Source organism: Pleurodeles waltl, chromosome 11, assembly GCF_031143425.1.
Source record: "Pleurodeles waltl isolate 20211129_DDA chromosome 11, aPleWal1.hap1.20221129, whole genome shotgun sequence".
NCBI classification, from domain to species: Eukaryota; Metazoa; Chordata; class Amphibia; order Caudata; family Salamandridae; genus Pleurodeles; species Pleurodeles waltl.
Genome location: NC_090450.1, coordinates 924,810,049 through 924,836,028, shown reverse-complemented (window position 1 = coordinate 924,836,028; position 25,980 = coordinate 924,810,049). Strand labels below are relative to the sequence as shown.

Below are 25,980 nucleotides of genomic sequence, written 5' to 3'. Positions count from 1 at the left end.
GCTAGGCTAGAAAAATTGGGGAAGAGCAGAAGATGTCAGCAAAATAAAGCCTCTAAAGGCAGAATCAAATAAATACTCAGTTGAGTAAGTGTAAAGGGATTTGCCCAGGAGTCTAATTCGTGCAGACAACCGAAGGGAAGTTCAGTCCTCTAAGGAAAGTGGAAAGGGGACCTGAAACTAACTAGCTCAGCAGTGCATAATTAAAACACATGTTCACTCCCAGCTGTCCCCTGGAAGAGAACCAAGCAGAATCGAACAGGCTGCAATATCAAAGATTTCGGTCTTCTTCCCAGCTACCACACAATGAAGTCTCTGCTGCATGCCCTTGGCTGGATGTCAGCATTAGGATGATACAGTTCAGTCAATGCGAGGTACACAGATAAACATTTCTACAGAAACCAAACCAATATGATATGTTTTATTTAACATGACAGCTACAGCTTAGCTTTGGAAACAAGAGAAAGGGAAAAATCACAGCAGACAGGAAAACATTTCAACTAACATGAGACATTTTTAATTGAGCCCTACTTTAACCATGGTCATCTTTGACGTGAAAATCGCACAAGATATGATCAATGTAAATGTTTCTGTAAAGCATAAGCTCAAAGCACCATCAATCTAATTATCTCAGGGGACTCACAGTGTCCAACTTTAAACTGTGAGTAGCTGCCCCTTCCCCCCATTACCAATGCCTGAGGTGCCTTTAACTCTGAGTGAGTTTTACTGTGATATTTTCAGGTCCACTCGGAGGTGAGTAACATAAACAAAACAATGGAAATCCAAAACCACGGAAGCAGTCAGAGAGCACAGAAGAAGAACAGAGAAGGGTGGCAGGGACGTGAGGGCAAAAAATGGAGAGTTAGTCCCAAGTTCAAAAAACCCATTTCAACAAGTACATTTTATATTAAAAAAATTCGACCTAATCAATGAAAACAGTTAGCATTCACTTCTGAAAGATTTTGAAATGGACATGTAAAATTGTGCCGCATGCCCGTTTCTAGGTATAAGCCACTTAGACAGTTGTGTACGGTACCATCACTGGAAGGCTCCACTCATGAAGATAGTGATCATGGGTTTATCTAGTTTTCCATTTTCAGTTTACCAGCTGGTTATAGTAACCTGCAGTGCCTGCTGCATGTTGTCTCTACCTACTGGCCTGCTCTTTCTCAGGGCCTCATTCTTAAAATTATATACACATGTAATTATGACTTGGACGTGCAAACAGCCTTATTTACAACCACAAAATCACTTTTCCAATTCATGAATTTTGGTTTCCATAAATGGATTGACTCACTGAGGCAGGACCACTAAAAGAAGCGGCAGGGTTAGACCAAATTATGCTGCATTGTTGACTAAATTCTTCAGCAAGGAAAGTCATATTATGGGGTGTAATGCGTCACATTTTGTGATAGTATTACTTTAATATTTTGACATTTTCACGCAGGTTAACACTGTCTGGGCAAATATTTACCCGTATTAGTATCAATTTAACAAGCAAATAAACCGATAAGCAACAGAAAAGTAAACCCTTGCCAAGGGCCTTCTACTGCAGGTCAATGCGGGCCGCCTCGTTTTTAGTAACTTTCAGTTCTTTTGAGCTAATTTTCAAATTCTGCAGATTATAGATCAGATGATGGAGTATTTGCAGAGAACGCTGCAGTTGAAAAGGAATCGCATAATTCTAGTGGCCCTGACTTGAGTGTAAACTATTCATGTGGGTGGAGACTGGGTGTTTCCCAGCGCCATGGCGACTGCATCCATTCTCACACTATTCGTAACACTCCATGCTTAAGTGCGAAGAAGTAGGTGGCATCATGTTAAAAGCAGGTTTCTGAGCCCCACACATGCCTCAACCAACAAACAATTCCCACATACAGGTGTAAAAACTGCTCTCCAAATGCTGAGGTGCAACACAGTACAATGCCTTGGAAGTTTGTACACACCCACAAACGTTTAACTTATTAGGCCTTTCCAAACAATTTCACTACCCTTCCCCCCCCCCCACCTAAAATGGTCTGATAGGTGTCAGTCTCTTTCTCTGGAGGTAGAGGGAACACGCCACCAAAATTTCAGTGGGGGTCTATGGGAAGGGGCTTCTTCTTGGAGCTAAAAGATCCCCCCCCCAAAAGTTAACTAGTGCATTTGTACTTGTTCTGTTTTTTATATTGATTTGCACATACTGTATGTGTGTATATATCAGGGGTGTCGCCCCCCCGGTCAAGAGCCAGGAGATGAAAAATAAAACAATAGTTGACTAGTGCAAGGAGGGGTGGGGCTGGGTCATGTGAAGTGGGATGGGGAGAAGGAGAGAGTGCGCCTAAGTGCGCATGTATGTTTGGTCGGCCGTCTTAGGCCAGCCAAAGACACATGAGCACTTAGGTTTCTCCAACCCGGCTGTGTTGAACAGCCAGGCTGGAGAAACTGCACAGACCCCAGGGCTGTCTCTGAGCAGCAGTCCGAGCCACTCAGACCAATCCCGGCGCTGCTTTCATGCAAGGTTTAGCATGAAAGCAGCACCAGGATTGCTGGAGAGCCTGTGCTGGTGTCCCAGCAAGTGCTGGGACACCACAAGAAGAAGAGCGACGAGCGAGGCGGCAGGAGTCAGTGGGAACGGCGGGAAAGGTATGTTTTTTTTATTTATTATTGTCTCTCCCGCCCCTGTCGTTCCCCCTGCAACGCTCTCTTGACATTTGCGGCGGCCGCTTCTGGTATATATTCTTTTTTTGGGGGGCATTTCAGTATTATACATTTCCAAGTAATGCTCAGTATCATTGCTCATTAGGATGGTACCCAGTGGCTCAGCCCCCCACAGTATAGCCATTTACACTCTATGAGTAATCTGAGCGTCCGCGCCAACAGCACGCAATACCAAATGCCTTTACATCCATTTGAAACACAACAAACAAACTGTGATTATTTACCCCCATCCCACTCCCATGCACTGCTCGGTGCGTGTTTTCACATTTTGGAGGATTCAAAGTATTACAGTTTAGCCCCAACATTATGTCCCTCAGCTTGTTCACAGCGCCCTGTGACGTGTATATATTCTTACAAGTGAAGATGGAATTCACAACAGTTGTCCACAATTAACCAGCGGAACTGCGCCTCTCACAGGTTTCCAAGCATAAACTGTAATTTTGTAAAATAATCTACATCCATGCAAGGACCTCCACCTCCAGCTGAAGATGTATTAATTTCTAGAGTGCTACTCTTCACACTGGGAGGTGTGCCCCAGTAGGGGGACCCCGAGTGATCCCAGGAGTGGTGGCAGGCTCTGGCCAAAAGATGCATTATGCTCATAACAGGGCTTTGTTTTAAGATGAAAAATGAGCAGCAGTAATCTGCTCTGTGATGGGCCATCACTAACAAGTTTTGTCATCTATATCAAAGCTGAGAGTATGTGTCAAAAGGAAGGAACTCCAAATACTCTTCAAAACCCCTACTTCTAATAATCACACTGTGGATACTTTTACATGTTTGTAAGGCCTGCCTGACCAGGATATTATGTTTGGCATCATGTATTTGATTGCATTTTTAAAACAGTGACAACTTAACTGCACTGGTTAAATAAGTCTAGACATATTTAAACACAGCCAATTTAATAGAATAGTTGTGAAAAATTCAGAGGGGGCCCGATAATTTTTTTTAACTGGGAGCAGCATTAAATAGTGTGAAGACCACTGTTCTACAGGAATGAGGCTTGAAAGTTTTTTTCCATGTATAAGTGTGAGTATGCATATAAGTCCAGGAGTATGTGAGGTGTAACCTGCAACTTCTAACAGAGACATCTTTGTGAATCGTGCCCATAGTCAGGGTAGCACTGGCACATAGTGCAAGTAGGGAAGCAAAATTGTTTCCGTGACTCAGAGGAAACTGTTCATGTTCAATTCCCTAATAAGCACTTTCAGCCACAAGCTTTCCTGTGATTGAGCTGAAAAAAGAAAGAATAAAAGTAACATTCATATATCTGTAAAACGGTCTTAGGGTTAATAAAAATGATGAGCGGTGGCTATTAAAGTCTCCTTTGCCTCCAACGTAATCAGTTATTTTCGTCTTGCTGAGGTGGGCCTACTGTGATCTTAACAAGTATTGGCCAAGCCAATACGTCTGGCACTGAGTGCTAGCCTTTTGACTTTGTCAGTGCTTATTTTGTTTTCATTTTTGCAGCACTTTATATTTGGGGAGCTGCTGGGCTCTTGCCAACAGTGGCTGCCTGCAGGACTAAAATATGGTGCAGCATGATGGTGCCAAACTCTCCATATTTGTGGCTCCCCCTGGTGCGGTATGTCTCTCCCCACGTCCACGAGCAGGAATGGACGAACTTCCCTCCTGCTCAGTGGAACGCAAATCCAGCACATCCTGGAGCTGCTCTCCTGCTGTTTTCAGCATGACAGCAGCTCCAGGATTAGTGAGAGCAGGCTAACCCAGCGCTCATTTTGAGGCTGGGGGCCTGTGCCAGCAATTCCTCAGCTGTTTGACAGGCCTGGGATTGCTGGGTATACAGTGCGCATGTCAGGCTGGCCATAACAAGACAGGCGGCCAACCCAACATGCGGTCTGAAAGGGGCAGCAGTCATTCTGTAGCTGCAGGTTTCAACCCCGCCCCCTGCCCTCACGCTCGCGCTGTACATAGTGCGAGCTGGTGGTAAAACAAAATGGTATTATTATGCCATTTTATTTATTTATGTGTGCCTGATATGCTCCCAGCAGGCTAGGCGACGCTCCTCCGCTCGTTAGGAGGAACCGCCCCGGCTTGCCAATATAAACAAAAATTGGTTAAAATCAAAAACATGGCTTTTTCTGAGAAACACACACATTGCCATGGTAGTCTCCGGCACTGAAGGGAACTACTTTGTGTGTGGGTGGGCTCCTGGTGATAGAGAAGCCGTCATTCACAAAGAAGGTAGCCAATGGCTGAAGTGGGCTGGCCCATTGCCTCAGGCTGTATGCTTTGGCTGGTAGATCAAATATGTGAGTAGCACAGCAACAGACCAATAGAAGAAGAGTGATGACTGAAAGCCATTATAAATGTGTATTATTGATATATTTAAACAGTAAAATCAAAAGGTCTTGACTAACGCTAGCCCTAAAAGTAAAATGTGTAGTGCTCATAAAATGCTGTCTCGGCATATGGCATGCAGAAGTGTACATTATATATGCGTACAGGTGCCAAATACTAAAAAATATCAAGCCATCTAAGTGACCTTATTGAGCACATGTAAAGTGCAAAATTGGTGCTTGTTCCAAGTTCATGTGCCTCCCAACTTCACATTTCATTATTAGTAGGATATATTCAAGCTAGAGTGGGTACCCGGCAGCGCCTACAAGACAAGCTACAGAGTCTCCAAAATGCAGCAACCTGACTGTTGATGAACCTCCCCAAATTTAGCTCAATCCCACCAACCATTTTTGATCTGCATTGGCTACCAATTAGGGAGCGGATCAAGTCCAAAGCCTTTTGCTTGGCCCAAAAGGCTCTACATAAGGTTGGCCCTCTGTTTTTCCAAAAGATTTCCAAACGGTATGTACCTACTCGCCACCCGCAGTCTACCGTGGCGAGAAATGTAGTTATCTACAAAATGAATAATGTTCACTGGGGAGGAAGACGTTTCTCCTATATCACATGCAAATGGTGGAATGCGCCCCCTGAACATCTCACGACCCAGCCACATCTCTTAAAATTCTGAAAACAACTAAAAACCTACCTCCCCCCGCTAATTAGGCCTTTAGTGACTTTTTTCTCCTTAGGACCCTGTTTGGACACCAGTGCCAAGACACCAATTGGCATTCACGCGCTCTAGAAATTATTAGCATAACAATGATGTCACAGTAGGTCTCAAGCTGACGACATCAAACCAAGGAACACTGTAGAATGTGTATCGTGAGTGATTGCTAGCAATGCAAGGCCAGACAGATGGCACGGTTTGCCTCTACATTGTACGGCTGTTGTAATCATCTTATTGCAGAGTTCTTGTTGATGGTTGGAGCTCAGATCTCCTGCCCTCCTGACCCTACTGGAGATGAAGCCACTGTTGATCACTTGCAAGGTCTGGGAGCATGGATCAGGTGGACAGTGTTGCATCAGTGGCAACTAGCAGTCAATCAAAATCAGGTTGGGATAGTTCGAGGTGGCAAAGGGGTCTTCGAACAACAATTAGTGAATCAGATTTGTGCAAAGCCTATTTATAGAAAAGTCCAGGCTTTGAATGCCTTGGAACTTTGACGGTCATTTGTAAGTGAAATAGGGACAGTTTTTATGCAATAGCAACATACATTTCATTATCACAGGAACCTATGGAATCTCCTGAAGCAGTTTTTGCTCTGGTTGAAAACACAAAAATACAAGAACAGCAAAGCCCTATATCAAACTGATGTTTACTTTGATCATTTAATCTGAAATGCTTTTCCACCCTTTTTATGCACCTCTGCTTTCTGTTTTGTTTATTAGAAATACTGACATTCTTATTATTTATACTTTTAGCAATGAACTATTCATAGCTGACAAGTTTCCCAGATCCATGCGTATGTGCTGCTCCAGCCCTGGCTTTTTTCTTTGAATTCTGGGACTTGTGGTCAGGTTTTATAATGGAATAAGCAAAAATACAAGTCCAAAATAACAAAACAAAACCTGGAGTGGAGCAGCACATCTTGCATGGAACTGGGAAACTTGGCAGGGCTGACTATTGCTGGCCCTTTGCGCACATGTTGCACTGGCCTACTCCGTCGATTAAAAACTATTAAGACTTAAAATAAAAGCGGAAAGTTGTGGTTTGCTGCTGGTATGGAGATCTAGTGGGAGGAAGCACTGGGATGGATGGTCACAGTTATGCATGGAAATTTTTTCATTACAAAAATGAACTATAGCTTGACTGATGAAATACAAATAGAGCAGGAGTGTCCAACATTGGTCCACCAGGGTTGGATCCAGGAAAACATTTCAGGTTAGGTACATAGGAATGAATTTACATACAATGAAATAATAATGGAAATAATATTCCTTTAGGGATATGATATAAATCTGGCACCCATAGGCCAACGTTGGACACCCCTGAAAGAAAGCAAGTATTTTCGCAGAGCGTGGGTTTGAGTACATTGTAGAAACTGGACTGCCTGCCTTGTTCTCCTCAGATCCCATCGACATCGTGAAAGATCTGATCCCTCCACACGAGTACAAGGCGGAAGAGGACCCCAAGCTGTACAAGTCAGTGAAAACGAAAAGAGGGCCCTTGACAGAAGACTGGATAGAGGAGCATCAGAACAACCTGGGCAAATGCCCCATCATGTGTGCCTACAAGCTCTGCAAAGTGGAGTTCAGATACTGGGGCATGCAGTCCAAAATCGAAAGGTTTATTCACGATGTTGGTAAGAATGTCCTCTTGTAATTCCTGCTTCTCGTACCCACTCTGGGGCATGGCAGCCAGCCTTTCGGGCATGTGTTTTCACTGCCAAAATCAAACAGATTCCATCCAGAAATGAGGGGTTGTTCATGCTATTTTGTGATGTGCAGCCACTGTGAAGAGCAAATTCGCTACTCGAGGTACTTTAGGAGAGCGCATGTATTTGGGGTTTAAATGGGACACTCTACCGTGACATGATCTCTCTCTCTCTAAGCCCTGTTCTTCAATTTTCCCTCTGCCCATATTCCCAGGTAACAGACCATCCCTCTTTAGATACACGTGGATGCTCTGTGATAGGTGACTCGTGATACAAGATGCCTCCATCTTGTTCTGTTCAAATAGAAGGTGGCTTCTGGAAGGGTAAGCTGGCACAAATGACTGAGCAGCCATGCAATTCGTGCATCACCTAGCATGATTAAAGGTGCGCTCTGATCATAGCTGATACAAGGTCACCTGTTATATGTATCCTCACCTATGAAATTAAAAAGAGGTTTTCAGAATCCTTCCAAGTATCTGCACGACTGCCACATGATTAAGAACTGAAGCTTCCTCCCTAAGGTCTGGGTAGCCTTGGATTGATTGTCCCATTTCATAACTTCAGAGCACTTTATAAGCACCTAAAGTGACCAAACGGGCTTCCATTCACTTCATTTCATAACTTCAAATGTGATGTACGTGCTCCCGTGACCTAGCATTGACTCAGAAAGTTGGATCAGTTCACCCTCTAATCTCAAACATAATGCTGCACTGTGAGGAACTCCCTATCAGTCTGCTTTAAACAATTTTCTAGAAGAAAGTTTTGAGGGTTGTTGGTGGCATCACCTAAAAGGATGCTGTGTATGCAAGAATCCACTATATGTTGCTATACACAGGACTATGCAGGTCATTTTAACTTCACCCATAGAGGTGGCATCTCCAAGAGAGGGTGGGAAGCAAGGATAAGACAGAAAATTGGTCTGGCTGAATATTGTGGGATTTGGGAAAAGTCTGAAAAGTGAATAGAGCATTTGTATTGTGGGTAAATAAATCTTGGATCAGCGTATGGACCACTCGTCTTTGATATTTCACTGATAGATGAAATGGTGATGAAGAGTACCTGGAATGTTGAGATGACAAACCGTGTAGATTATAACTAAAAGCATGCTAGAGGATACTTATCATCCACGTATATACATTATATATATATATATATATATATATACATATATATATATATATATATATATATATATATATATATATATATATATATATATATATATTTATGAGTGAGGCCAACCCTGAAACACTAGAAGCATTCACAAGCTCAAATAAAGAAAAATGTTGCTAGGCATCATTCAAAGGAATTTGTATGTGGATATGGCGTTCATTTGTATTATATCTTGTGGAAGTATTCCCGTGTGTTTATATTATATTAATGTTTGTTTTATATTTCTGTTTCAAAATAACTGTATTTATATGAAATTTGTGGTTACAATAAAATACTTACAATTGTCAAAATCACAGAGGGGACAATAAAAGAATAGGCAGATGAATCCATACTAGTATCGAAATGATAGAAATTGGCAAATGCAATCTCGTAAAGAAAAAAAAAAAGAAAAAAAGAAAACATCTAACCGCCTACATTTCAAAAGCAAATACCAGATTTCTTGTAGTACATTGTGGGTCATACGAAAACGATCCAGCAACTTTTCGTGGTCGAGTCCAAACAAGTATGGTACTCAGTGGAATGATAATAGCTGTGGTGGCTTGTGTTTAAAGGGCTGTTGGGATGTGGATGAAGGTTTAAAGCCCATTTCAATCGTTGTCTATTAATGGTCAGGGTGATGCACGGTAACTGCTTTCTTGATATCTTTAAGTGGATTTCAAACACAAGGACACTGAGATAATGGTGCTTGGAGGATTATAAATAAGAGATAGATGTGAACAGATTAGACCCCAGGACAACGTGACAGGGACACAGAAGACTTACAGAGGCAATTATAGAACTAGGTCAGAAAAATAAAATACTCCAAGACAGAGAATCAGAGTCACAAACACTAACATTTATTTGGATTGGTTGCATGGAAAGACACAAGTTTCATTTTGCAAGACCTCTAACCATTCCTCCACAGTCCACGTGCTGGGATAACCCAAGACATTGCTTTACTTGGCTTAGGTTCAAGGTTGCAAGACATGCTCCACACAGCCCCCCTGGGTCCGACGCAGCCCTGCAGCGGGGTAAAATCCCACTCAGCAACCACATCACCCACGCTTGCTAGACAAAGAGATGTTAGGAGGAATTACCTTACTCGTTGGTAAAACTCTCAAATCACTCATCTAAGTCTTCCCCTAAGAACTCAAATGTGTGAAGAGGTCAAGAAATTAGCAAAGGCTTTGCTAAACAAAACCTGCAAAATGTACCTGGGGATAAAATAACATACGGAAACTATGTTTGTGCCTCCTAACTAGTGCAACCAAAGTCATCCCCTCCATCAAACCACACTTCTTCCACCACCCCCATGTGATCTCGGACACTGTCTAACGTCGACACCTTTGTTGGCAATGAATCCTGGTCTCCTCTGGAGAGCAGTGGTTCCCAACCTGTGGTCCGGGAACCGCTGGGGGTCCGTGGAGCCTTCTCAGGGGGTCCGCGACTGCTTAGAAAATTAAACAATATTAACAGATTAGGTCCCCAGATTTCAGTAATGACTCAGTGGGGGTCCCCGGATTCCAATAATGATTAAGTGGGGGTTCCCGGGTTCCAGTAACGATAAAGTGGGGGTCCACAGAAGTCAAAAGGTTGGGAACCACTGCTGTAGAGCACCAGTATGAGATGCAATGCTGAATAATCTACTAACATTTGTTTTGGTACAAATTAACATTTCTGTATTCTTTCTATATCTTTCTAAGTTGAAGTCCACTGTAGTCGGCTTCTGCCCAGATCTTTCCTTTACACTACAATTTCTCAAACCCAGCCAGTTCCAAACAGAACTTGTACCAACCCCCATCCATCGCTGTCCTCCGCGCGTCCCCATCCAGCGGTGTCAGCGCCCTCACCACTGCACTACCAATCTATAGCACTTTTTATTATTCAATAAAAAGAAAACCATCAGAACTTCCAAGACACCTTATTATTCCAAAAGTGCGTAACCTTGTGCAATTTTGAGGGCGACACTGCGGGCAGGTGGCGTTGACGCGGCATTGACAGCTCCCAGTCCATTGTAGGAAAAGTGTTAAATAAATAAATAAAGTAGATGGATGCCTGGGGAAAGAACAGTATACACAAAGGGAGATGGAAAATTAGATGGTAATCACCGGGTACACCGTGCCTACACGTGTGCCCCGTCGTGCCATATAATGCTGCGTGTGAGGTAAACAAAAGGAAAGTACAGCTTATACAAAAGCTGGAGGTTTCCCTTCTATTTCATGTCGCATATCATTCACGTCTGAGTCAGCGAACAATAATGCATGGGTGACTCACGATGCAAAATGTAAGGAGCAGGGAATTATCTCTTTTGATGTTCGCTTGACGCGCACTGGGGGCACGCTTGCAGATCTCCCCCATAGTCAAGGCATTGCTCAAGGGCAGAGGCCGTGCTGAGCTTGCACCGTGGTAGCCACTCATGCCCAGGTATCTGTCTCCAGAAGTAATCCATAGAGTCTGACGTTACTTCCTGCCCCTCACTCCAGGGGTTCCAGCCTGCCCAGGAACCTGATACTACATGCCGCATTGCTCTTGTGTGGAACCTTCCTAATCAAAATGTTTCTTGACCAATAAATAAATAAGTTTGCAGATGGCCTCACCCTTGGACCAAACCGCACAGACCATTTAATTTCTCTCCTGCTGCGGCTTTACCACCTCCCCGGTTAAGTTCAGAGCGGCTCCTTCGCAATGGCGGAGGAGCGTCACCCCACTGGCTCAGAGCCAGCAGCAGAAAAAAAAAACATTATTTCATATTGTTTTATTTTTCTGCTACTGGCTGAGAAGTACAGGGAGGGTTGGGGCTGGGCCATGGTAGGGGGGAGTGTAGTGTGCCCTTAACTGCGCATATCTGTTTGGCCGGCTGGCCAAACGGACATGCGCAGTTAGGTTTCTCCAACCCAGCTGTATTTGACAGCCGGGTTGGAGAAACAGCACAGACTCCCTGTGCCTGAGCGAGTGGCAAACCAGCTCGCTCAGGCCAATCCCGCGCTGCTTTCATGCTAGTTAATAGCATGCAAGCAGCACGGGGATTGCACAGGGAGTCTTTCATGCTGTCCCAGGGACTGCTGGGACTTGGAAGCAGATGTGAGGCGGCCAGCAACACCAGGTAAGTTTTTTTTTATTAACTCCCCCGCGCTTCCCCCTCGCGCTGCCCTCCACACTCCCCCATCCTCCGTGCCCCCCTCCACCCACCCCACTCCTTATAATTTATGTCAGCCGTTACTGGGAGGATACTCAAAAGCCGCGCACCCCACTGGATCTATGTACAAATAAGGAACACGTTTGTGATGAAATACATTACAAAAAACCCACTAGGAAGAATCCTCCAAAACATAAGTTCACCAGGAAGCATATGGAGTGCAATAACTAAATTTATATAACAAATTATTTTATGGGCAAAAAGCATTTCAACCACCAACCTAACTTATGCCTGACCCAAATGCTAACATTTGCCTGTCACTAACGCTAACTTAAATCGAATAATTAACCAGTGGCGTAATGAATGCGTAATGGATCTTAATGCAGAAGGGCAATGTGGGTGGATCATAATTGATTGAGGTGCATAGGCCCCACTGCTTAATTTGAGCCGCTGGTTTCCGGTAGGGGGGGCGCAAGCACTTATTTTTCTGCATCAGGCATTTACTGTGACTAAAAGACACATATGGGAAAAGCAGAGGAAGAGAAAGACAGAAAAGTGCACAAAGGGAGAAAGCAGAAAGCTGCAAGAGTGAGCTGAAAGGGCAGGGAGTGGCTGTAAATGGATTAAAGAGGCCTGAGATGGCTACAGGATTACACTACCTCAGTATACTGTGCTCGCACATTTAATTACAGCAGCCGCGAGTTTCAGAAAACAGTTTTGGGCACCACATGTTTTTATTTACAAATTAAGTGCTGATGGACCCCTCATACCCCTGGACTCCACTGCCATGCAGCTACTACGCAAATGATATGGCCCTAAATATTACCCCAGGCCTGACCCTATCCGAACTAGAAACCCTTACCCACAGCCACTGGTGTTACGCAGCAAGGAAGCATCAGATTATGCGGCAAGGCTGACTAAATTATTCAGCAAGAAAAGGCAGATTATGCTGCATAATGAGGCACATGTTGTGACAGTATTACTCCATTATTTTGTCATTTTTACACATGGTAACACTTTCTGGGAAACAAATCACTTTATTATTGCAAATTTAACACCAACGTATATCAATAAGCAATTGAAAGATACCAGTCAACCTTTGTGAAGGGCCTTCACCTGTACAGCAACACACCACCATGTATTTAATAACTTGTGACCCGTTTGAGCTAGAAACAACACTGTTTTTGTTCAAATCTACAGATTAAGCAGCAGATTATGGATTAAGTGGCAAGTGCGGTAAATCCATAATGATGTGAAAAATGTTGTGACCGCAGAACAGCATAATTTCGGTGGACCTGCACTTACCTCTTAAAGCGCTTTGTCTCAGGCAACAAAAAACTTTGCATGTGACCAAGTTAAAAGAAGACCTTAGTTTAACTGGTTCAACTTTATGGTGTCTCTGGGTTCAAAACTAGCAGATTTGAGCAAGGCAGAAAGGTGGGTAGAAGCTCGTAGAGCATTGAGTAGTGCCCCCCTTCCACGGGGCATAAGATTGTTAAAGTGTTCAGTGGCACTAATAACGTGTATACTAGAGCTTAATTTTAGCAGGTGCTTGCTGGTGGTAAGCACTGGCATTCGTATAGGAGGATTGGGACTTATTTTTTCAATATTAGACTCTGACCCAGAACAACACAGAATAAGCCAGACAAGAGAGACAAAGTGACGGTAGGACAATACAATAGAGACAAACAGAGAACCCAGAGATTAAAAGAGAACATTGAAGTTTGAGATTAAGACACAGGAAGTGTAGGGTGGTGGAAGAAAGAGGCTTGGGGTGAAGTAAAGATTAGGCAGCCTTGAGATTTGGCACTGTTTATTAATATTAATATTTTTGTTACTGTTATTATTATTACTTGATATTGATAGATTTTTTGGGGAAAAACACCTGCCAAAAAGAAAACGCTTGTAAAACAGCATAGCTTGCTGCAGTAAGGCGTAGACATTGTCGCACCAGTAACACCCAACAGTCTAAAACATGAAATATCCCTCCTCACTAGTGTCCCAAAGAGTTCAGTGGGCATCAAGTGAAACTGGGAGCTGGACATACTGAGACCAGGGTCTCATTAACTCCCTTGTAATGCCCCCTTCCCATCAATTTACATGAATGAAACCGATTCAGAGAACATTCCGTGGAGTGCTTAATTTCTGCCTTTCTATGCCGGTGCTTGTTTGTAAACTGAAATATACAAAACCCCAGCACGTATTTATGAGAAGCCACCACATGGTGGCGCTTTGGGTGTTTTTAAGGAACTTTCCTTACTGGAGCATTTAACTAGTAAATAAATAAACTTACACTTAGATCCGCAATTTAAAGTGATGTGGGTTGCGCCAGTTGCAGTGGATCCGTGTGAGATACCTTGAGCCCTGGCACTATGATTTTTTTTTTCGAATTAAAGACTGATTTTGTGTGTTTAATTTTCACTTACATGCACCAAAATGCCACCCTTGGCTGCTGATCACAGATCCAGGGTCATGAACTAAAGAAATGCAAATATTCACTGTCGCTAGAGGCACTTAGAAGAAAGAAAGGTAACCCAGATGGCTGCCTGTTCCTCAGTTGTGAGGTTAGGAAAAAGTAGGAAAATGCTAGTTCTCCGGGTGGTGAAGGATGCGTCCGTTTTGAAAGTTGGAAATAGCATCAAAGTTGGAAACTTGTGGCTATTCACAGATCGTTCTACTCTGTTCTCCTCCCAGTCTAAAAAAAACTTATAGCAACTATAAAATGAGTTATAGTCAGTCAGTGTTTAGGTTACAAAGGTCCCGTCCATGTGGAAAATGGTTTCTATGTACCGGGAAAAAAACGGGAAAAAAAGTTTGTAATTTACCCGCCTGCGGACAAACCACAGGAATGGATGTTAGAGAAGTAGGGTTATGCCTGGGACGCTACAAATGTTGTAGGTTTTTGAGGATACTGCTTGGATTTTCAAGATTCAACAAATGGCTACATCTGTGAAAGTCATAGGTGGAAATCGATGACTGGTAGACATATCTATTTTCTGGAGAAATGGACCAACTCTTGTTTTTTTTTTTTTTATCACCCCCAACTCCCACCCCCATCCCTACCCCCGCACAGAGTGGTTCGAAGATTTCAACACTCCACGTTAAGTAGAATTTTGCCAAGTGCTTGGCTCCCCGTGCACTGAATAAAAAGCATTCTTTAGACTACTTAAGCCATCTAAGACTTGACCTGAAGGAATCGCCGGCACCATCAAGCTTCTGGGAAAGGTTTTCAGTGTTTTTTGGGGCGGAAAAATGTTTGTCATCTGCATGGAAATTGATGGAAACTGCTGGAAAAAGATGGAAGAGGTTTAAATTCGATTTTGAACACCGGATGTCTGACAAAGTTAGCAGGACTTGCCTTTTGGAAAGGATAGCGTCCTCTACATTGGCTGATATTTTTCCAGTTGTGTAGAAAGGGCCATAGTGCAAAGTCTTGCCCCCACTTTCTGTGCAGAGCACATTTTTGCCCTAACAGACAGGGCCCACATCTGACCCAGTGAAGCAAAGAGTGGCTTTCGGGCTCACAAACTTATTGGTTGGTCGTTAGCACTACACGGAGTCTGCCCAGGATGCTTTAAAGCAGTGGTACTTGCTAATGTCTGCAGACCCTAGCAGAAATACTGGAGTGATGGCGATGGAGGCCCTCCCCTCAGAATACCGTGATTGCGGCCTCCACATGGCATGACCTGCCATGATGCCTGTCATTTTTAGGGTGAGGAGGACACGACACACAGTGGTGATTAGAGGCACGCGCTGGACCGCATGCGTGTTGGCAGCGGTCTGCCAGTCTTGCTCTAGTGCAGCGGTTCCAAATCATTTGACATCTGTGGACCATCACTAACTCACTATTGGCAGCTGAGGACCCCCTCCTAAGCAATTTCTTTGACAATTTCACAGCAATACACAAAATAACGAAACAGTATACATCAAAGAAATAGACAAATAATTAAATATTAGATTCAATTCGCAAACAAAAAGGTATGCAGAGATCAAAATTTTAATTTGAAGGTTAGATCTTTTTAAAGCCTAGTTTTAGTTCTAAAAACCGAAGCGATGTGCTAAATTCTAGCACATCACTTTTTATTTTTTGCCTCTAATGCATGGTCTGTTTTTGTCAGGGCAGACCAGTGCATTGATGTCACCAATCATCCATAATAGCTTCAATTTGTTGTGCTTGTGCTGTTCACATGAATCAAAATAAGAAAACACGCTTAACTTTTAGCCTCCAGTCTCAAATTCTTTAACATTTACAGAGCGTTCTTAAAATTTCAGTTTTTCCTTTTTTTTACATATACTTTATTAATCTAATGTTATTTCATGTTCTAATGTTGTGTTTCCCAACCTTTTGACTTCAGTGGACCCCCACTTTATCGTTACTGGAACCCGGGGACCCCCACTTAATCATTATTGGAATCCAGGGGCCCCCCACTGAGTCATTACTGAAATCTGGGGACCTAATCTGTTAATATTGTTTAATTTTCTAAGCAGTCGCGGACCCCCTGAGAAGGCTTTGCTGACCCCTAGGGGTCCCCAGACCACAGGTTGGGAACCACTGTTCTAATCAGTCCAGCACCCCCTGAATAAGCTTTGCAGGCCCTCCCAGGGATCCGCGGGCCCCAGGTTAAGAACCAGTCATCTACTAGGGCTGCTGAGTCTTGAACCTGTCTCAGGCCTCTTCCACTACCCTACGCCTCCCTCCTCTCACTCCTGCAGGTTATTTCTCATCCATGCCTTCTCCTGCTGCAAGTGTTATCCTGTGTTTCTCCTCGTTCTCCTTTCTGCCATTCTCTTCCTTGCTCTGGGTCAAAGTTTGATGAAAAATAAGTCAGGGGCCCGATTACGAGTTAGTAGTACATATGTGGGAAGATGAGGGTGTCCGGAATTACTGTTTTCTGGTCGCTATCCTGCAAATTTTTAGGTAGAGACCGCAAGCGCTTTGACCTGTTGTAAGTAGTGTGGCCTTTTAACCACGCCCACCGTACGCCCATCACTTTCACTCGTTCCTGGGCTTGTCTTTCAAAAATCCTTTGTTGGTAAATCATTGGTAAATGCCTGACGTTTTTCCTTCCTTGGGGAGGTTTTGTTACCCCCTTACAGACTGACCTTGTTACATGGATATTTGCATGATTGCGGATATGTTTGACTGTGAGCGAACTTCCTTTTCCTTTTGTGTCTCTCCTTCACACTCATGCTCATGGCCGCCATGGCGTTTTGAATCAGCTCGCTTATGTCAACTAATGTTTTACTTTTCATTTTCAATTTATGTGGCAAGAAAAGTCCAGTTAGGAATTTACAACGCCAATAGCTCTAACTGGAGCAAATGTGAGACCCATTGCATTGCAAATGCTTGTTACTCCTGTTACGAGTTAAACCTTGCAGAATGGGAATTACCGGCTAGAAAACTAAACGGCATTCCCTTTTCAGCACATATCTACCATCTGCTGTGAGCAGGAGGCTGCGTAAGGCAGGAGTGGAGGGGCGGAGAGATGGATTATGGGGAAGGGGGAAATGTTGACGGGAAGGGTGGGCATTATTGCTCCCCTGCCCGCGTCCACCTTACGTTGTCTGAGGGTCTGGCGGGGTCCAAGGAACAGGTCCTTTCCCAGGGCTATTTTACCAGATGGATTTTGTGGCTGGCAAAACTGGGTTGGGTGTTTCTGAGCCCGATTAGTCCAGGTGTGGGAACAACAGCTCACTCATGATTGACCGGGCTGGAATTTCATGCAGGAATCCTGCTCTGCTAATCTCATTATCAAAGCCATGGTCCCCAAAAAGGAGTGCCACTATCTGTGCAAATTAAGCAACGCAGCTTATACTGTTACTGAGTATAATAGTACTCGATGCATTGATCCTGTAGGGATGAAGGGCAGAGTTGGCCCTGTTGATATTCAAATTTATGACAGGCAGGGCAGAAGGGAGACATACTCTCTCTTTATCTTCCTTTCTCGTGCACTTGGCCAATCCCCCTCCATCCTTAAATTATTTTCCTACCCCCCTCAGTTCCCTTTTTTAACTCGCTCCAGTTTCTAGTCCACCGATCACAATTTTATCTTGTTCCATAGCAGGCGTTCTCTGATTGGCTTCGCGCCATTTCGCCCTTCTATCAAAACCTAATTCCTAGGCCTGTGTTGAGTTTGAAGATTGGGGGTAAGAGTGCACTCTATATTTAGACGGTAACAAGGGGTGCTGACAGCGGCTCAGCCTCCCACCCCCTGCTGCCACCCCCGGCTCTCGGCCGCTCAGATCTCTCTCAGGAGATGCTCTCTCCGGGTGACAGACATTCTATTTGTGCCTCACCTTGTTAAATCTATTGCTGTCAGCAGCTCGCCCGCCTCCCCCTGACCCTGCCCGCGGCGCGGGCCTTGGGCTGTCAGAGATCACTCTTCGAGGGCTCATTACCTGCACATGTCTCGGCGCTGTAAGACCAGGGCCGAGCAGACAACATCTCATTGCGCAGACGGATTTTCGGAATGGCCTGCTCTCCCCCCGGGGGGGGCGCTCACCCGCCTCCAAATATCTTTGTGCTGGGTGGGCATAAACCAGTTGCCCCCCCCCCCCCCCCCCCCGAAGGCCGATAACGAAGGATGGGGATTAGAGGCCCTGGGCTTGTAAGAGGGAACAGCTTTCCAATATTCGCCACTGAAGAGAAAATGGTGCCAAAAGGCGGGTAGCGTTTTCTTCTGTGGCCCAGGGTATGGTCCGTGACCCAGATGGAGTGGCACTGGTGCCAAGGGGTCCCCTGCATTCCAATCACAGCTGTATTTTGCTTTCCAGCTCGGGTGCCATGGGGTCCCATATGTTTTCTTGCATTAGAATTCCAACTTGTTATGCCATTGATTGGTATCCCGCCGTCGCTGCCAAGATGTAAGACAGTGATCAATGTGTCTGGTTGCCAAGTCACTGGGGTACCGCAGAATGGCGCATGTACCCGCACCAACATGTAGGGGTGAGCCACTGACCCTGTTGTAATTGCACAACCTCGAGCACTGAGTGTGCATTCAGGCCACCTCACAGGCCTGCACGGCATTGAGCAGAGAGGCGGTGCCACTGAGAGATGGCGTCCACCTGCACCGTAAGAGTCCCCTTCTCTCCTTAGGACACCCGACCTGACGAATGACCCCTTGAGACCAAGCACATTAATATCAATCAAATAACGAGGGAAACGAAAAAGCCGATGCAGTGGTCCGTAGTGAAAGTTCTGTTGACTACAGATGAGCCCGTGAACCACGATAACCTTGATGAAAGACGGGGGGGGGTGTGCATGCAGGAGGACTGGTGGGGGATGGGTTGTTCGACAGTAATGGTAATAGTGTAGGGTGACCAGATATAAAATAAGAAGAATCAGAACATTTCACTAAAATAGAGGAGGGACTACATTTTTTCATCAGTCAAGGGGCACAGAATAACAGGCATCAATCTAGAAAAACAGGCAGGGCACCGAGGAAATAAGTGCAATATTTACACCTACTATCACACCTGTTAATTACATTTCTTTCTGAGAACAGCTGCTAACTAGTCCTACTTTGGAACATATAAAAACATGCCTTCCTTGTTTTTCTTTAGACACTCTCTGAAAACCGGGACATGAGCCAAATTTGCCGAAGTTTCATAGGACAGATGCTGAAAAGCCGGGACTGTTCTAGAAAATCTGGGACTCCTTTTCATCATTTAATAGTGGGTGGTTGGAAGTCAACTCATAGTTTTTGAGTTCGAATCTCAGCAAGGCAGACTCAGCCTTTCATTCTTCATAAGTCAGTAAGTCGAGCACCATAAGCTGTTACTTATAGTGTTAGGAAATGGCAGAAATGCGGTGTGGGGTGCTGTATAAAACACAAATTATTCTAAATGGCCGGTTTGTGATTTAGGACAGTAGTCTTCACTGTAATAAGCAGAGAATCAGTTCCTGTCCAGCCCATTGCACTGGTGTCTTTTATTTTGAGGTCTTGCCTACAAACAGCTTTGTTTGATTGTTTTCGAAAGACCTATTGTGCAATGTCCTGCCAGGACACTTCTTTCCGAAAACGCGCTTACAAACAGATTTTATATATTTCTTTTAATTCATCGCTGCAAGGTGGATGTCCACCACTTTGGAATGGTAAATTTAAAAAAATGGCAGCCACATCATGATGCACGCATGTGTGGTGATGCATGTAGGTATCTACTTCTCCATGTTGGGGCCACTGTCGCATCTGCATTCATGCGTGATGATGCATCCACCCGACTACATTCTGTGATGGTTCATGCCTGCAGACATGTAATTTATATGATTGATGCTGTTGAGCATCAGCAAACATAATTTTTTTATTTTGTTGATGCTGAGCATCATCACCAAAGGTCTGTATGGGCAAAGTCAAAAGGCCAGATATATTGGCTTTGTAAGTGGCAATTTTTCTGGCTGATGTCATGGGCCCATCGTTAGGGCTTTCACCTTACTCACACCAGGGCACAGATGGCATTGATATAAACAACCACTACAAGAGCTGGAGTTGACAGTGGGCTGCACTATTTGTGGACTGTTACTTTCTTTGCCAGCTCAGTCCCACTGAGATAACCACCATAAACGGAAACCGTTCATCTGTGTTGAAGTCACAGATGTACAAAACACTAAGCACTCAATCCCTTTCTCAATTTACCCTAACCCATGATCTGTTTCTGTCACTCACAGGCTTCCTCTTAACCCCCTACTGTCATTCTTTCTCCATCTCAAATGTTGTCTCTCTTTTTCTCTCTCACTTTCAGTCTTTCTCTGTCTTCCATGATCAGAGAAGAGGTATGCCTGTCCCTGTGTGAGGGACTAGGATTATCCTAACATCCAGCATTAGCCAAATTCTAAAAGTCTTCCAGAGTTAGGCCAGCAGAGAGCTGTGTTCACCTGTTAGGTGATAGTGATGTGAGAAAAATGGGGTTGAACACCACAGGTGCAAGGGTTGGAAGCTCATGGTACTCTTCACAACCTTCATCATTATCAGTGGACCAAACTGTGTCTCCAGCCTTTGCAACAAGAGCATGTGTGCTTGGCTACATCCATTGGCAAACAGCTACGTAAAGAGGTTGGGGACATTTTGGGACTTCCTTCCGTTTCCAGGGCTCTTGATCATTCTTCTAAAAACAAACTCTTCAGGTTCACTATCAAAACACTTCCTAGCCTAAACCCCTCCCAGCCTCCTGCTGGACCACTGTCTGTACCCAGCTCTGAACATATACCGTGGTTATTATCCTTTGCTTAGCACTGCTGCGTCAGGCAATTTCTCCAAGACATTTCGATGCATTTATGTGATATAATCCAAGCCACTCCTATATCCCGAGTAGACAAAAGGGGTTCTGTTCCGGTGGTGGTGCACAAAACTTCTGTGGCCCCACTGAAATCTGTGCTTTAGACTCCCATCTACTTAAGTGTGAGCCACACTTTATGATGGTAGAAAATGGTAGGTTGTGTATCATTGTATCATCTTGCAGACCACCCTCTGAAGATTTAATAGAAATATGGGGGGCTGTTTATAATTACTTTTATTGCAGCTCATGGTGCCAAATTTCTTCCAAATCTGACTTGCCAGTTTCTGATTTGGCTTCTGTATTATAAGGAGAGCATAGATGTGATCAAGGCACTTTTGTAGAGACAAATAAGTGGTGTGAGATCTACTGTGCACTGTAGCTGTTTATAGCTAGTATTAGCTAGTTTTGTGGTCTACATATACAAATACCTACATAGATACATGCATATCACCTGTTTTTGGCCTATCATGCATCAGTTTGGGTTATATTAGGTCATTCTAGGGTACTATGGAAGTTGCGGTACAGAGTTATAAAGAACAGCTGATGGGGGATATACCTTAGCAAACTGTTTAAGGATGAGGGGACCACAAAGGCTGAATTGAATAGAATCCTCAAATATTAAGTCGAAGCCTGTTCCCTGGCAGCTGGCACAGCTTTTTTAGCTTGTGAATCAATTGATATCGCTGGCAAATCACTTTAGATCGTATAATACCATTAATACAAAGCAATTCTAATGTACTTGGGATTCTTCTATGGATTTGAGAAAGGAGGAGTTTTTTCAGTTTTGCTGGGATCAGCTGCACCCTTAAGTAGACACTGGAGCTTTGCCACAGTTGTGGGAAGAGGAGAGGTTTTTGCAAATGCGTGACGCAGAAATAGAAACTGCTGGACACATTCTGTTCTAATGCCCCTTGGGGTCCGAAACGTAAGTGAGGCCTATATAACATACATTTCTTGTGTGCAGGTAAATGTGGTGTTGTTGGATTACTGTTTCAATTATTCCTTACAGCGTAAATATTTGACACTTATGTTTTTTTAAATCACTTAGAAATGTATCTTAACTTGGTTGTAAATATTTGTTTGCGTTTTTTAAACTAAGAGCAAACAATGAAAAAACGAAAAATAAAGAGTGTTCCTATGATGCTTTGCATGGACTTTAGATCATTGTTCACAGTGTGCTTCCTGGCTTGTGATGTTTAAAAAAAAAAAAAAAAACATCTTATTCTTTCACAAAGACCATAGCATCCTTATGAATTCCTCCTCAATCTAATCTCGGAGCTCTCCATGAATATTTGGCCTTTAGAAAGATATTAAAAGGACATTTCTTTGGATTATATCTGAGATCAATTTGGCTTCTCCAGTCCTAATCACCAGCTCAAACCAAGTCCCTTTTGATTTTGAACTCTGATATAAGCCTTGCCTCACATTTTTCCTCTGTTGAAAACTGAGGGTTGTTTCATATTGTTTTCTTGTATTTTATTATTAGTGTTGGAATTGTATAGTTATCTGATGCATTTCAACCATGTTCGCGCTACAGAAAATTAGACTGGGTCTCGACGCCTGACCTGCGGCAGGGCAGCTACGGTGGCACTTTTATAGACTATCACTTTAAGAAACAAATACATACAATGGATTTAAATGTAAATCATCAAATCAAATCAAATCATTAACATTTATAAAGCGCTCTACTCACCCGTGCGGGTCTCAAGGCGCTAGGGGGAAAAGGGGGGGTTATCGCTGCTCGAACAGCCAGGTCTTTAGGAGTCTCCGGAAAGCGGAGTGGTCCTGGGTGGTCCTGAGGCTGGTGGGGAGGGAGTTCCAGGTCTTGGCCGCCAGGAAGGAGAAGGATCTCCCACCTGCTGTGGAGCAGCGGATGCGAGGGACAGCAGCGAGTGCGAGGCCAGAGGAGCGGAGGAGGCGGGTGGGGACGTAGAAGCTGAGGCGTCTGTTGAGGTATTCCGGTCCCTTGTCGTGGAGGGCTTTGTGTGCGTGGGTGAGAAGTCGGAAGGTGATCCTTTTGCTGACTGGGAGCCAGTGCAGGTGTCTCAGGTGTGCGGAGATGTGGCTGCTGCGGGGTACGTCGAGGATGAGGCGGGCCGAGGCGTTTTGAATCATTAATATAGTAAGTGCTTACCCTGAAAATTTGCCCACCCAGACCTAACTTGAATATCTCTGAATGTAATATACCAATAAGTAATTTAACTAATACATTAAAATCATTGCAATGTTAAAATACATCAGTATTAATTTAGAATCTGATAACAATTTAAATTCATACATTCTAAATGCTGACCCCTCATTCACAGAAAGTTAAAAAAAACAATAATGTGCTAGGTTAGTAAAGCACTTGTGTAAAAGAAAACAGACACCAGGGATAGCGCATAGAAGACTACTAACATATGTTTAATGTGAAAAAATAGCCAGCAAGCAATCAAATCTGGCAGCTGTCAAATCAACGGATTACCCCTTCGGCTCTGATTAGTTGGAGTATATAGTGCTTAAGTCCATACATTTCAGAGTTACATTTGCACACCTTTGCTCAGTGCAAGTAAATGGAACTAGGAGCTCGTAACAAACTGAAACCTACAGATAGACACTAATGAGGGGTTGCCAGGCTCTTCTCTTGGGAAGACTGCAGGAAGGCCTTGAGAAGATCTGAGAAGAAGATGCATGCTTCATTAGCAAGAGACTGACTATACTGCTTTCTGAAATCCTCAGTTAGATCTGCCAATTTTAGGACCAGGCTACTCTTACTACAACTGTTTAGCTAAAATGCACAATCTACTACACAGAATTAAAAAAAAGAAACTTGTTTGAAATGTGTGTAAATGTGCAATTATGCTAAGTCTTTACTAAGCCTCAAGGATTTACAAAAACAAAATTGAAACTGATTAATAAAATATATCAGCACATGGTAAGGCACGTAGGGTTCAATTGCATTCTTATTGTATATAAGCAATCATTAAGGCATGTATGTGAATGAATTCACATACTCACATATTTAGTGATTTTATATTACTATAACATTAGGAAACAGTAGCACTGTCCGCAGGACCAATAAAATTAACTATGCAGCACACCACTTGTGAGTTAGTACCGTACAAAAGAATGCAACTTCGTCTTCACATGTTTTAATGCCTTCTGCGACAAAAAGAGCCGGACTGATACACTGAATATGCAGGAGTTATTCCTGCAAATCTTAGCAACGTCTGCAGATGTGCATTTTATTGGGAAGATGTCTCAATCTGCTCCTGAATTCTCTCATCTGAAGCAGCAAAAATGTCATGCTGATGTTTTTGTGTCTAGAACAACGATCCCCAAAAGATTCTTGCAGATCACTTTTGGCTGCTTTAGGATTATATGCATTTCGAATATAACCTGAGTTTTCCTCGTTATTAAATCAGAATAATCCAGTTCAAATCATTAGAATTGAAATGCAAGCTGCTTCAAAAAGAACTGATTCTGGAGTTCATTCCTCCTCACACTAACTAAATCCAGGGTTTTACTTGCCTCGTGTAACTTGATGGATTCAGAATTAGAGGTTACTTAATCCCGCACGCCGAAGTGTGCTGTAATAAAGAATAGGAGCACAAGGTTTAGCTTCACTAATTGTATAAACTGGCTTTACCAACTGGGCATCATTCACCAAACCTTGCCTGAGTAAACCCAACTTCAGGATTATCTGTTGGTGTTGTTGACCTATCAGGAAGTAGGCAGGTAAAGGTGTTGACCTGCATGAAAAAGGCCATACCAATATTGTGTGCAGGTGCTCAGAAACCCTCTTCTGCTTGCCTCTGCCCACATCTGAGATCAGTTCTCCATCACCATAGTGTGGCGGACCCATGGGCTGGAGTGGTGCTGTGAGTTGACTTTCATCATCCTAGCACCATGTGCTCACAAGCTGGATTACTGCACTGGAAGATGACTAGGTGTTTTGATAGCATTGTGTGCTCAGGGGCCATATGATCATGCCTCAAGGTGGTAATCCGTCACCGAAGAACTGTGCTGTGCAGCTCATTGACTATAATAATGTGCTGCTTGCTCCAGAAGGCCATCAGACTTTACCATTTCAACCAATCGATTGCTCAGGTAGTACCCGCTTGGAGACGCTTACTGAGTCCATCACGGTTTCCTAGAAATTGAATTAGTGAACTGGGAAGAAGGCCATGGGACTAAAGAAATGACAAATATGGCCAGTTACTGCACCTGTGAAGCCTGTGTGTGCAGAAATATCCTGAACTAGGCTGCTTACTCAGTGATCTAAGGTGTATGTCTTTATTTGAAATGTACTTCCAGTTACTTACAATTTCCATTTACTACCGACTTTCAATTACTCCCAATTTAGCTGAGATATATTTAGCTCCATGCACTGACCAGGATGCTTTAGAGCAGGCACTTAATTTAACCCACTCCCTCCTCTCTGGGCCGTCGCTTTCATCACTCTGTCAGCAGCGCTGGTAGGTAGCGAATGGAGTAAGGTGCTGACATGCTCTTGAACAGTGAAAGATAATTTGATTTTAGCCTCCTTTACTGAATTATTGGGTTAAAAGGCAAGTAATTAAACATCGACTGCCTCTGATTAGCGCTAGTTCACTGTTGTACTGGAGTACATTAGACCATTCGGAGCGGCATAGACTGCATTTTGATGTAAGAACTTCCATTCATGTGATCTGTTTTGAATTTTATATATAAATTGAGGCGTACATATATGTGCCACATTGTAATAAGGATTGGAAAGGATGGGAGCTACCCTTTTTGCGTGAATTGTCGCCTCCTATAGGACATCTTTGAAAATGATGTATAAGGAGATGACCATACCAGGGCTGATGATATGTTAAGGTAATACTAGACTGTCACCTAGAATACCACTAGGAAGTAGTCAACATGTTGCTCATAAAGCCATGCCTCTCTTAATGTTTTGCATCATAGGACACATCCCAAACCTGTTCCATTCATCCATGTGTACTGTACTTTTACAAATGAGAA

General features: G+C 43.6%; 1 protein-coding gene across 8 annotated transcripts in view; it reads left to right on the top strand.

Moving 5' to 3' along the window:
- Positions 1-25,980, top strand: part of PITPNM2 (phosphatidylinositol transfer protein membrane associated 2) — an 832,934-nt gene that overhangs the window by 499,171 nt on the left and 307,783 nt on the right. For all 8 annotated transcript variants that reach the window (XM_069214977.1, XM_069214974.1, XM_069214975.1 and 5 more), the window contains exon 6: positions 7,128-7,361. In XM_069214977.1, the coding sequence (XP_069071078.1) occupies positions 7,128-7,361 (234 nt within the window). The remainder of the gene's footprint in view (positions 1-7,127; positions 7,362-25,980) is intronic.